The following is a 14056-nucleotide window of genomic DNA, read 5'->3' as shown; positions in this document are numbered from 1 at the left end:
TTAGGATTTTCTCCGTCTGCTTTAACTAACTTATGAATCGGTCTCCTGAAATCACACCTAAGTTTATTATCAGCATGTAACTTATTCCGTTGAATGCTGCAAAGTAGCCATTTAAAAGGATCAGTGATATAGATCTCCAGTAAAGTTTGATAGGATGACCCAACATGTGATTTCTGGGCATTAAAATGTAAATTACACTAATATTCCAAGACTTGACTTTTAGAACTAGAAAGAAGCTTAAAATTGACACATCCTTTGACTTGTATTAAGACTCAGTGTAGTAAACTAGGTGGTAGCTTTTAAGGTACAACATATGATGACATTTATAGTGAGTTGTAATGATGTGTATATTTTAAAGTTATCTGTTACATACTTTTAAAACATACACACTGTAGTCAAAGTGAAAATTATACTTCCCATGTTGTAATTCATACAAATGTGTAAAGAGCAAGAGTGTACAGTATTTTTGTTGTCAGGAATTGGGAAAAACCAGTGTCATACTGAAATGTAATTATGAGTAGGTTACGAATGGTCATCCCTAATGAATGAACATGGATATTGGTTTTCATTGTTCAGTTTCTTCTTATATTTATATGATGCAATTGGAAGGTCTGCAGAACCATGATAGAGATAATAAAAATCTGTGTGCTTTTGTAGTTGTCAATATAGCTGTAGAAACAAGTATCCACGATTAAACCCCTAACAGTATGTTATAAATATTGGTCAACATTTTCAAATTTGGGGTATAAATTGAGCTGGTATAAATTGTCTTCACTCCATTGGAATGAAGGCAGTTTACACTAGCTGAAGCTCTGCCCTCTGTTTATTGAAGTTTGACTCCTAAATCTGCATATAGGCATCTAAATACATGGATGTTCAGGCTAAACTTTTATTTAGGTGCCTAAATATGGATTTAGGAGCCAAATTTCAGTCATCTAGGTTTGACATTTTGGCTATAATTTATTTCAGTTGGATAATACATTGAGAAGTGTTAAAGAATTAAGAGGTGTGGCTATTTACCCTTCACTGGGAATTACTCAGGTAAATGACATATTTAACCAATGGTGTTGTATTATCATATTTTTCATCGGTATGAAATGAAAATTGTTTAGGCCCTAGTCCTACACACAGTATGTATTTGCTTAACTTTAAGCATCTGTAGGGTCCCATTGGTTTCAGTGGAATTACTCACATGCTTAGATATAAACATATGATCAGGGTCTTAATGTGATGTTCAGTTCATGCCAGTTTGAGGTTAAATTCCTTTTTATGTGACCTTTATGAGGCAAAGTCAGAATCAGCTTCTTCTTTTTTTTTTTTTAGTTTGGTAGTTTCAGCGTGAGTGCATCACAGCTACTCCGTAATATTTTCAGCCACTTGTAAGTAACTAAAATGGTGGTCAGGAGTTTCCAAGACATAAAGATTATCATTTGATTGATTAACCTTTGGATTATATGGAATATTTTCTACTATATTGAACTACTTGTACAGTGGAAATAAATCATTTAGAAAGCATGAAAAGCCTCAGAGTGGTATAAAATCTCTTTATATAATTGCACACAGTGAGATACTGTATTTGCCCTTACTGTTCATGAATGATGGGTAGCATCCAGATCTTGAGCTGAGGGCGAGGAAAAGGAGTGGTACTGTCCCAAGGTTCACCTACTTTGGATGCCAAAAGGAGATGCCATTCACAAGAGATTGTGCAGATGTTCAAAATTTGATCTTGCATGTTCTCCTGGGCTCTCCAGGTGCGATTCCCTCTATGTGGGGTAAAGGAAAACCTGGTCTGGGATTGCATTAAGGCATATGCACAATAGACACATGCCTTGGACATTGGCTGCCAGAGGCATGTGGTGAAGTCACACTCCTAAACTTTAATTTAAAAAAAGTATTTCCAGTCTTCCTAGGTTATGAAGAAAGGGCTGAAACATGTCATCTCGGTGTAACTGGTGCTGTGTTGTCTGCCTGAGCCTGAGGGAGCCTGGAGCAGCAATCACGGGACAAGGCCACCTGGCTTTTTAGTTCCTACCAGAGCTGCTGGTTGAGATGTAGGCGTGGGTGCCTTGTTGTGCTCAGCTCCTTTCCTCTGGACTTTTGATTTCACGGGTCAGAAGGGTGGAGCAAGATGTGGTGGGATCACCCAAGCATCATTTGTGGCACCAAATTGAAATGTTACTCACAGTAGACTATGGAAATCTTCATAATATGATTGTCCTTTTTTAAATGCTGTAATCAGTAGTGTAATAGTTAACAGTGTGGACATTTAAGACCTCATGATAGAGCTTCTGAGCTAAAACCCATTTGAGATGAATGGGGCAGTTCACTTCTCCTGGAATTGTTGTTTCAGGCTTTCTACAAACTCAGACAGACATCTCTGCAGCAGTTATGCTTAGTTCATATGTTTAAGGATTTCTTAACATCTGTAAGCACTGGAGACTTTTATTTTTTGTTTTTAAATGAAAGTGTAGTTTCTAAAGAACAAGATGGCAGCCTCAAAAAAAGTATGAAGACTCTGTGGTGTGACTTGGTCCAACTTGAGCACTGGTGACATCACTCACAAAGTCGGTTTCAAGCAAATGAGTATGCCTCTAATCCCATAAATGTGCAGTCATAATACAGTATCCCTCTGTGTCTACATTTATGTAAATGGTTTATACCGCTTTTTATGCTTCCACGTTATGGGAAAGGTTGTTAGGAAAGGATTTCTTACTGCATTTCTCTCATTTTCTTCTGGAGGTGGCGCCGAAGCTCCATGTGCCGGTTCCTCATTTCTTGACAAGAATTCTACAGAAGCCGGTAAATTTTTTGTAGAGGTTCTTCCTCTAAAATTGGGTGATATGTTTTGAAAATAGCCACAACATTTTGTTTACAGTGGTCAAGGGAAGATTTTTATGAGCTGTGCATGGGATGGCAGAGCAGGAGGTTGATTTGGTGTTTTGAAAAAAGAATTGAGGTACAGTTGTGTGTGCATGAATAGGCTGAATAGATCAAAAGGACTGGTGCATAATTTTATACAATCATGACTGAAGCATAAATGTGTTTATACTTACAGTCATGATTACATAAATGATTCTGCTAGTGGAAAAAATATGAAAGGAATGGAGAGACACTCCTGGGCTCTGTGTGTCACATGTACTTGTATATCTCAATCTTAGCTCCCATTTTCTCTTTTACGTAGCTTTTTTTTGTATTGATGTGTGTGCATATATAGATATTATACACACACACACAAGGTGATAGGGGCTGCCATGTTTTTCTACACAGTCTCTGCATTATGAGCATCTCCTATTGCTTTGTAAATTGCTGTGGAATATCTTGATGGTGAAAGGCAATGTAGTCAGAATGAATTCAAAAACATCAACAAAGTATTTTATATCAAGTTTTTCGCTTCCGGTTGCAGCCTGGAGTTTTGTGTGTTTTTCTTGTTTTATTTTCCCAACTGTCTGGAATATTGACATAATTTCTAGTTTCATCGACTGAGTCACTGAATGTTACTGAGACACACCTAACTACTTAATATAAAATAGTGTTTTTCCCCCTTCGGATGGGATTAGATGACACCACTCCCTTTCTATTGTGAAACATCTCTATAATTGGTAATATTTAACAGTATTTAAGACATCTGATTATTGTTGTTCTCCCTTTCTGCACTGTAAGATTCATGCAACACTCTTCTTTTGTAACCAACAGGCAGATTTTCAAAGTATTCTAAGAATCATCACTCATTTAGACAGATGAAGTCTGCATGGAGCCTGATTCAGAGCCCAATTGAAGTCAATGAGAATATTTCATTTGATCTACTGACTTCAGTGGGCTTTGGTTCAGACCCATAGTCACTTGCTGATGTAGTCAAATTTTATAGGAGGACCTGTAGGTTGAGATATCTTACTAAAGAGCTGTGTATTGCTCTTTATTTTTATTACTATCTGTGATCATTTCCTGCCTCTCTGTTATTTTGTTGCTCACTAACAATTACTATAGGGCCACAGTAGTTAGAGATAAGAAAGGTTCCTATATTGTCATCTTTGCCACCCCCAGCTGAGGTCAGGATAACATCCCCAACATAAAGGTCATATCTTGAATGATTTTTTCCCATGAGTTGAGCACTCTGTTCTACTGGAGATATGTACTGGGATTGCTAAATAGGGTGCAGTCTGCTGCATATTTAATACTACCTAAGTTGCTTATATTATTTGTTGAAAACCATAACAGATTCTTGGAAAATGATAATATAGTGATGGCTGTTGAATTGCGAGTGGAGCAGATCATTTGATTTCAAACCATGATGGGTGGCCTGCTCTCTGAATTGTTGAAAAGCTTAACCTGAGAAGACCAAAAAACTGGAATGTTTTACAGGTATACAACTTGTTCTGGAATCTTACGACCATTCTATAGGTGGGCACATTGCTTGGGAACGTCTTTGTATCAGCAAGTCCATATTAGTTTGTCCCCTGTCTGTGACTGGCTGTGTTGCAGAATTAAATGAGGATGGGGGGAGAGAGAATGCCGGGAAATGTGTGTGTTTTTGTAAATAAAGGGATGTGACTATTGTGGTAAAAGGAAGTTTTTCATTTTTTTAAAAAAAGAACAGGAGTACTTGTGGCACCTTAGAGACTAACAAATGTATTAGAGCATAAGATACAACCGCATTTGCTCCAATCCCTCAGACAGAGACAAACACCTACAAGATCTCTATCAAGCATTCTTAAAACTACAGTACCCACCTGCTGAACTGAAAAAACAGATTGACAGAGCCAGAAGAGTACCCAGAAGTCACCTACTATAGGACAGGCCCAACAAAGAAAATAACAGAACGTCACTAGCTGTCACCTTCAGCCCCCAACTAAAACCTCTCCAGCGCATCATCAGAGATCTACAACCTATCCTGAAAAATGATCCCTCACTCTCACAGATCTTGGGAGACAGACCAGTCCTTGCTTACAGATACCCTCCCCCCCGCCAACCTGAAGCAAATACTCACCAGCAACCACACACACCACAACAAAAACCTATCCTTGCAACAAAGCCCGATGCCAGCTCTGTCCACATATTTATTCAAGTGACACCATCATAGGACCTAATCGCATTAGCCACGCCATCAAGGGCTCATTCACCTGCATATCTACCAATGTGATATATGCCATCATGTGCCAGCATTGCCCCTCTGCCATGTATATTGGCCAAACTGGACAGTCTCTACACAAAAGAATAAATGGACACAAATCTGACATCAGGAATCATAACATTCAAAAACCAGTAGGAGAACACTTCAACCTCTCTGGCCACTCAGTAAAAGACTTAAGGGTGGCAATTTTGCAACAGAAAAGCTTCAAAAACAGACTCCAATGAGAAACTGCTGAGCTTGAATTAGTATGCAAACTAAATACCATTAACTTGGGTTTGAATAGAGCCTGGGAGTGGCTGGTCATTACACATTTTGAATCTATTTCCCCATGTTAAGTATCCTCACACCTTCTTGTCAACTGTCTAAATGGGCCATCTTGATTATCACTACAAAAGTTTTTTTCTCCTGCTGATAATAGCTTATTTTAATTAATTAGCCTCTTACGGTTTGTATGGCAACTTCCACCTTCTCTGTATGTGTGTATATATATCTTCTTACTATATATTCCATTCTATGCATCCAATGAAGTGGGCTGTCGCCCATGAAAGCTTCTGCTCTAATAAATTTGTTAGTCTCTAAGGTGCCACAAGTACTCCTGTTCTTTTTGTGGATACAGACTAACATGGCTGCTACTCTGAAACCTGTCAATTTTTTAAAGTTGTTTTGTAGATTAGTTTATATTTGAGGGATAAATTCTCTTTCTGACTTCAGGTTTAGATCTGTATTTAGCTTTTAAATAGGTAATAATAAGAAGACTAAGTGTATTAATTTAAAAATCCTTTATCGTTGTGGTATAATATTTTCCAATCAAATCAAGTTAAATGAAAACAACATACTTTTGTAAAATTATAATTTTCATAGCACCATTCTAAGTAGTATATGTAGGTGAAAGAATGTTTTAGTCACATAGGGTGGGATCCACTAAGGTACTTGAGTGTCTAAACCCCAGACTTAGGTGCCAAAATCCCAGTTTTGGCTCCATTGCGATCCACCAAACACCTGCCGTACACTGTAGGCAGCCGTGTTTCTGCTCCTGGGTATGTGCGCTGCTATTTCACTCTAGGCATCTGAATGCCTGTCTCCCGCCTAAGCCCCAGAGCGATTCACAAACCAGGAGAAGATAGGTGTTCAACCACCTGCAGCCTCTGTGGGGTCTGGTTCAGTAGATATGCTCAAAGGACACCTATTAGTTCAGGTTCCACTGGTAGTGGTACCCACCTTATAACTTTTAGCCCACTGATTAGAGCACTCACCTGGGATGTGGGAGATCCAGGTTCAATTCCCCGTTCTCTGCCAGAGGGGGACAAAGAACTTGAACAGGAGTCCCTTGTCTCTTAGGAGGGTGCTCTAACCACTGAGCTGTGGGGTATTCTGATGTGGGGCTCCCTCAGCCTCTCTCCTTTTGAAGCTGTTCCAGTGTGGATAAATAATGAAAGAGTGATTGGAGCAGGGGGACTGGACGTGGAGTTGGACCTTAACCACTGGGCTACAGAGTCATTCCTACTCTCTCTCTGGCCCAGTGACTAAGTATTTATCCACAGTGAGACAGTCATTGAACCAGAGAGAGTGGGACAGCCCAGTGGTTAGGGCACCCTCCTGAGAGGTGGGAGATTCCTGTAAAAATTCTTTCTCCCTCTTTGGCAGAGAGGAGGGAATTGAATCTGGGTCTTCCCTCCAAGGTGAGTGCTCTAACCACTGGGCTCAAAGTTATGGGATGGGTACTGCCACCACCATGTGAGTTCGGTGCCTAACTCATTCCCACAAGCAACACTTTACGCGCCTACTCTCTTTAACTACAGGAGGCAGGTACCCATTTTTTGTAGATAAATGCCACTCTGCAGGCTGGACATCGGTGCCTATCTCTGCCAGAGGGGCTTAGCATACACCCCTCTGGTTATCTTAGGCAGCTCCCTGCCTACCGTGCTGGCTTTCGTGAATCATATTTTTTTGGCACCTCTCTCTCCCCATTCATTGTGCAGGGAGCCGAGGTGCCTAACTTGGCTTTGTGGATCCCAGAATTATTCCTGGATTTTCTAGGTGTGTAAAAGTTAGACACTGTGGATGGTCAGCACTACAACTCATAAGCCCCTTTGTCAATCCCACCCATAGATTTTGGGTGAAAATTCTGGTTAAATTATAGATATAGGTATGCAACCAAGAGGAGGAAAACATGCTTAAAGAAACAGACCATCCAATTAGAAGTTTGTGTCAAAGGATTACTGGAATTACACAGATGTAACTGACAGCAGAATCTGTTCCAATTACTAAAAATGTCTGTGTGGCATTCTGTTATCCTTTTGTGTCTTTGTGGTGTTTATCCAGTGTATCATAGATATTTTCCTCTTACTAGCACAACTTTCAGGTTAACAGCAGTCAGTTAAAACATTCTTTGGGTGAATGAAAACATGAAAATATCTGGATTTGAAAACTGTTGGAATTCACCTGTGTGTGTGGTTGGTTGTGTGGGTTGTTTTTTTTTTTAAATGCACCATTCATGGATTTTACTACAGTCTGAATAATTACCTCCTTTCCGGAAAAGTGTATAGAGGTGTTTAGAATTAAAGGTGAAGCGCTGGCAGTTACAGGTCAAATCGGGACAGCATGCTGCTCAAAAAACAGTTCCCAACGTGGCCAGTTAGAACATAGTTACATTATCATTCTGGTTACACAGTATAGTTATGCTAGGATTATAGTTTCCATTGATTATGGTGTGAAGGTTTAGTTTTTCCTCCAACATGTGTACTGCTTATAGATCTGTGTAGCAGTAGCAAAGGATTAAATGGGATAAAATTGTATATTGAACTATGTGGTAATTTAATGAGGACTGCAAAATTAACTACTAAAGATGAGTGCTTTTGTAAATTTTGTTATACAAAAGTCTGACAAATCACAAAGGGTTTAAAAAAACATATCAAGTGCAGAATAGTTTGCGAATATTTTTGCTATAGTGTTGCATTGTAGTTTTGTTCTTTGTGCTGTGGAGTAAATTGACAAGTGAATTGTTTGGTGATAATGTTTCAAAGTCGAGGTGTGAGAGAGCTAAACCCTAGCCTCAAGTGTAAATCGATTGGCTTCAGTGGGACCAGGATTTGGCCTCTAATATAGGAAAGACACTGAAACTGCTAACTTTAGATTTTAATTTGAGTTGAAAATATGCAGATACTATTCTGTGTCTCTGATTACATTAAATAACATTATTTGGAACGTCTTATATTTTAAGTTTAACAGAGATGCCTTTTAGAAATTGACTGTATTTAAAAGATGGTATACAGATCCCAGATCATTAACACACTATAGATTGAGGCTCCAAATTAAAAATGCTTCCATTTGTAAATGTTGACTCTGTTTCTCCTTCAAAAGTGGATTGTAAGATTAATACCAAAAGCAGGAAAGGGAGCTGCTGCCTTTTTGTTGTGGTAGTTGCCTTCCATAGTAGCAGTGAAAACTCTGAAACCTTGGAGCCCAAATGCAAGACTTTGCAGATAAATGGAGGAGGAACCCATTTAAAAATACATTTTAAAACCAATTTATGCCTAGACTTGTTTATCTAATCTGCTAATGATTGGGGAAGTCCGTTTTTTTAATCTCTTTAAAAAGAGAAAAGAAATGTGTTTCAGATCATCTTTAACCACTTGAGAGCGGTACAAAAATGCTTTGTTTTAAACCAGTTACACTGTCATGTTAGCAATGAACATCTGAAGTAAGCAGTGAACAGCTTCTAAAGTTTTTTAAGAGATTCCAGTCATACTAGTGACGTTCACTTAGTTGTTTGATTGCTTAACAGGATGATTTTACATAGTGCAGCTACAGCAAAAATGTATGTTCAAAACTGGGAACTAGGTTACACCAAGCTTTAATGTGGTCTGGAACAGGACATGTTAAGGGACTTGATGCATTTAATGTAGTATGCAAGTACAATATACATGTTGTTCTGAAGCACTTATTGGGCAGATGAAATTGGCTTAGAATCATCTCAAAAAATTAAATGGATCTGAAATCCACATCCTCTAGTAAGGCGTGTGCATATTAGTATTAAAGGGTGGGGTGGAAATGGAGATTGATTTTAAGAAGATTTTTAAATTTATTTGAAGGACCTAAGGTTGTTATCATGGTCAACTTTCTAAGATGTGATAGACCAAACACGTGCAAACATAATAAACACTTAGAAATAGATTATCTTCTTGACTAAAGGCAAGCAATGTTGTAAAATTCTCTCACAAATTTGCTATTTTTGCTATTATTCAGCATTTAGTCAAGTTTAGAGCTGGGAGCGTGTTTACAATTTTGCTTCAAGTTTTGCTTAAAGATATAGTGAAAACGTGGTACCCTTTTTTCGGTGTGAAAATCCTACTCTTGCACTTTTCACCCCAAGGTGGTGATGCTCCTGATCCTTACACATTTGTGTTGCCCCGACCTATCTTCTGTTGAAGTTCCTGATGGACCTATGATGTCTTCTGTCATCCATTGATCAGGCCAATTCCATGGCTGTGTGTAGTCTACATGCACGAACAAACTAGTGAACTGGAGCAGTTTTTTAACCATGACAGTTCTTCTTTGCACTTAAAAAATACTGTGAAAATGGCGGAAAAAATTCAGAAATGTTGTGTTCATGAGGCTGACCTAAACATGAACTGACCTTTTTGACATTTAAAATGTACGTGTTCATATTGTTTATTTTTTAGAAACAGTTCATGACAAACATGAGCCCTGTCCTGCAAAGACTTACACACAAGCTTACCTTTACATTCTTTGAGTAGTCCTATTGACTTGATTGCAACTACTCAGAGTATGAGGTAAGCACACATGTAAGCCTTTGTAAGAGAAGTGCTCTAATGTTGGTCTTTCAGTGAATAATGAGACTCTCATCAGGGTGGATTAATTTAAATCAAAATGATTTAAATCAGCAAGCAGGAAAGCTTGATTTTAATTGCTGATTTTAATCTTGTTTTGCATTTTTGTGCTTTTTAGTTATTTTCCTAAAGAAAGATTGATTCTCATTGGTTGGTAACTATTAAAACATGTTCATTTGCAACTAAATCTAGTTTTTACACTAAGTCGGGAACTTCTTTTTGCTAATTAGGAGGATACACTATATCTGTACACGTTTATTTAAGCAGTTATATAGCTTAATTTATATTTATTCAGATTCTTAATGTTTGCACATACTTTAGAAAATGCTGAATAATGCATTTCTTATTTACTAGATGATTAATGTTTTACTTGTGATTTGTGTCAAGCTCTATTTGGATGGTAATTAAAATGCCTAGGACACAATTTTTAATCAGTTACATAAAACTACCTTTAATGTGCTAGATGGATAAGAGTTTATCAAAAATTATCAAAACATGCTTTGCACTTAAAACTAAAGGATTTATTAAACAAAGGAAATATTATCTGTAGTTAGTGAACTGTACTGATTGTTTTTATTTACCATGTCTTTTAAGATTTTAGAACTAGTAGATCTCGTTCTCTCACGCCTAGTTTTTATTCATAGATTGGAAAAGGAAAACAAGCTTTCCTGCCTTTTCAGCTCCCTGTCAGTTTCTAAACTTTGAATGAATTAGTGTTGGACTGAACTAGGTAAATAAACTAAAATGAAGAAGATATTCTCTCTACACCTGCAAAAGAGGATACCACTGTCAAAAGCTGGTTTGGCACATCAGCAAATTCTGGTGCCAAGTGCTTAGTAGTAACTTCCATCAGTTCAGTGGTTTGACTTTCTTTAAAACTTCGCAACAAATGTGCTGCTTAATTTAAAGTGATTTTAACATATATTACACAGTGTAGGCCTTAACATAGGTTGTTATAATTTAATAATAAAGCTGTATTTAAAATTAAAAAATTATGATTAATTTTTATACGCCCTAAACACCCCATTCAGAGTTTCTAGTTAATTATGTTTCTATAGTGCAATTTATCTAAGAAAAGTAATTTTGTTTTTGTGCTCCTCATCTTACTTAGTTTCTAAACTAGCATCTCTGACAGACAAAAGTCTACTTGCCTGTCATACTAGCTGTCAGGGACTCAACTGTCATTCAATCCCATGATCCTCCTGTTACAAGTCTTTTGGTCTAACCACTGAGCCACGAGATCCTTATAGAATCAGAGAAATGTAGGACTGGAAGAGACCTGAATAGGTCATCTAGTCCAGTCCCCTGCACTCAAGGCCGGACTCAAGGCAGGCATGTCTACTCCTAACAATAATTTGGTTGAATTCAGGTATATTAACATGACTCTTCTTGTTTATTCCCGTCAGCTTGTACCGCCTTTTAAACCTCAAGTGACATCTGAGACAGACACCAGATATTTTGATGAAGAATTTACAGCTCAGACGATTACAATAACTCCACCTGAAAAATGTAAGTAAGCCTGAAAAGTGCTGTATAACTACATTTGAGAAGATAGATTATCAGTGTGTACATATACTGTATAGACTGATATGAAATAAGTTATGCTGTTCTAATGGGAAAAGTGTTCTCACACCTTTTAGTGGAAATTAATGTGGAACCATCTAAGAACAGTTCTGTATGGCTCAAGACTCTTTACAGTAAGCGTAGTGAGGTTACATATTTTAGCCCATGAGATTTCTGAACAACCTCATAATTCCATAAATTATTTAATGAGGCAAATGCCAATTTCTAAACATTTTGTTTGTTTGCTAATAAAGGCCCCAATTCAGCAAAGTACTTAAGCACATGCTAGATTTCAAGCATATATATGTATACTCCCATTGACTCCAATGAGACTATTCAGATGTTTAAAGATGGTAGGCACATACTTAAATACCTTTCTGCAACAAGGTCAGAAAAGAGCACACATTGCCACAGAGAACAGATATCTCCTGTCTAGACAGCCTGATTTTTTTGTTTTAGATGAAATTCACTCCAGTGCATTGCACCTTGTGCAGACCCTCTGCACTTGGGCGAGTTTCACTCTTAATACACATTGCATTTACCCAGTTTATCTACATATCTATAAATCAATATTTGATCATTCTAACTTGTATTTAATAAAAAAAGTTGTCACATGGGAAACAATATTCCAAACTCCAGTGGACAATATTTTAAATAGATTTCCTCTCTAAAGAGGTATTGGTTTTTATTACGTTTTGCATAACAAAAAAGTATGTATAGAATTATAGCATATGAAGGCAGCACACGCTATACTTAAGGCTGAGTTCCTTTAGTTTGCCCTCTTTTTTTTTGGTGGCTTATAACTTTCTCAAACACATTCCTTTTTTAATCAGATTTTCTGACTTGGTGTGCCAGTCTAGAAGTGGGGTTTTTTTTTGTTTGTTTTTTTAAGAAGTAAACTTGAACAGAGCCATTTTAGCTGTTTTTGAGTTCTGCATATTTTTTAAAATAAAATAACACCCCCATCTTTTCCATGTATTTGAATGAGAATTTTTATATATGCATAACTTTAAAAAACTGATCAGATTTTGTTTGAATTTAGATCAGTTTAGAGAAAATGGGTTGAGTATTTTGAAGTGATGAACTTTACACTTGAGGAGAAATTGACTATTTTTTGTCAGGGTGAAGCAGGAGTGGTAAAGAAAGTTTGGGCATTATGAAGTGCTTCAGCTTTGAATCTAATTCTGGGCTGATCATCAGTCAATTTCATGAATGTTTTAAGTTAAATGGCCTAGAGTTTGAGACAGTTCCAAGTTTAAGATTATCCCAATTTTAAGACTGTACATAAATTGAGAGAGCCCTGCATTTTAAACTGCTTTAGTTTTAACTCAGATGAAATCAATTGAATTGGATATAGTGTACTTAGATTTTTCAGAAAGCCTTTGACAGGGTCCCTCATCAAAGGCTCTTAAGCAAGGTAAGTTGTCATGGGATAACAGGGAAGGTCATCTCATGGATTGGTAACTGGTTAAAAGATAGGAAACAAAGGGTAGGAACAAATGGTCAGTTTTCAGAATGGAGAGAGGTAAATCGTGGTGTCTCCCAGGGGTCTGTACTGGGCCCAGTCCTATTCAATATATTTATAAATGATCTGGAAAAAGGGGTAAACAGTGAGGTGGCAAAATTTGTAGATGATACAAAATTGCTCAAGGTAGTTAAGTCTCAGGCAGACTGTGAAGAGCTACAAAAGGATCTCTCAAAACTGGGTGACTGGGCAACAAAATGGCAGATTCTGAAATTCAGTGTTGATAAATGCAAAGTAATGCACATTGGAAAACATAATCCCAACTATACATAAAAAATGGTAGGGTCTAAATTGGTTACCACCACTCAAGAAAGAGATCTTGGAATCATTGTGGATAGTTCTCTGAAAACATCCACTCAATGTGCAGCATCAGTCAAAAAAGCAAACAGAATGTTGGGAATCGTTAAGAAAGAGATAGATAATAAAACCGAAAATATCATATTGCCTCTATATAAATCCATGGTATGCCCACATCTTGAATACTACGTGCAGATGTGGTCACCCCATCTCAAAAAAAGATATTAGAATAGGAAAAGGTTCAGAAAAGGGCAACAAAAATTATTAGGGGTATAGAACGGCTGCCATATGAGGAGAGATTAATAAGATTGGGACTTTGCAGCTTGGAAAAGAGACGACTAAGGGATATGATAGAGATCTGTAAAACCATGACTGGTGTGGAGAAAGTGAATAAGGAAGTGTTATTTACTCCTCATAACACAAGAACTAGGGGTCACCAAATGAAATTAACATGCAGCAGGTTTAAAACAAAAGGAAGTGTATTTTCCACACAACGCACAATCTGTGGAACTCTTTGCCAGAGGATGTTGTGAAGGCCAAGACTATAACAGGGTTCAAAAAAGAACTAGGTAAGTTCATGAAGGATAGGTCTATCAATGGCTATTAGCCAAGATGGACAGGGATGGTGTCCCTAGCCTCTGTTTGCCAGAAGTTGGGAATGGGTGACAGAGGATCACTTGATAATTGCCTGTT

At 37.5% G+C, this 14056-nt stretch overlaps 1 protein-coding gene across 5 annotated transcripts in view; it reads left to right on the top strand.

The window, feature by feature from the left end:
- Positions 1 to 14056, top strand: part of AKT3 (AKT serine/threonine kinase 3) — a 258369-nt gene that overhangs the window by 238617 nt on the left and 5696 nt on the right. For all 5 annotated transcript variants that reach the window (XM_074948930.1, XM_074948931.1, XM_074948932.1 and 2 more), the window contains one exon: positions 11385 to 11487. In XM_074948930.1, coding sequence (XP_074805031.1) covers positions 11385 to 11487 — 103 coding nt within the window. The remainder of the gene's footprint in view (positions 1 to 11384; positions 11488 to 14056) is intronic.

This window comes from Natator depressus, chromosome 3 (genome assembly GCF_965152275.1).
Source record: "Natator depressus isolate rNatDep1 chromosome 3, rNatDep2.hap1, whole genome shotgun sequence".
Taxonomy (NCBI): Eukaryota; Metazoa; Chordata; order Testudines; family Cheloniidae; genus Natator; species Natator depressus.
The sequence above is the reverse complement of the archived record's forward strand: the minus strand, read 5'-3'. Positions and strand labels throughout refer to the sequence as shown.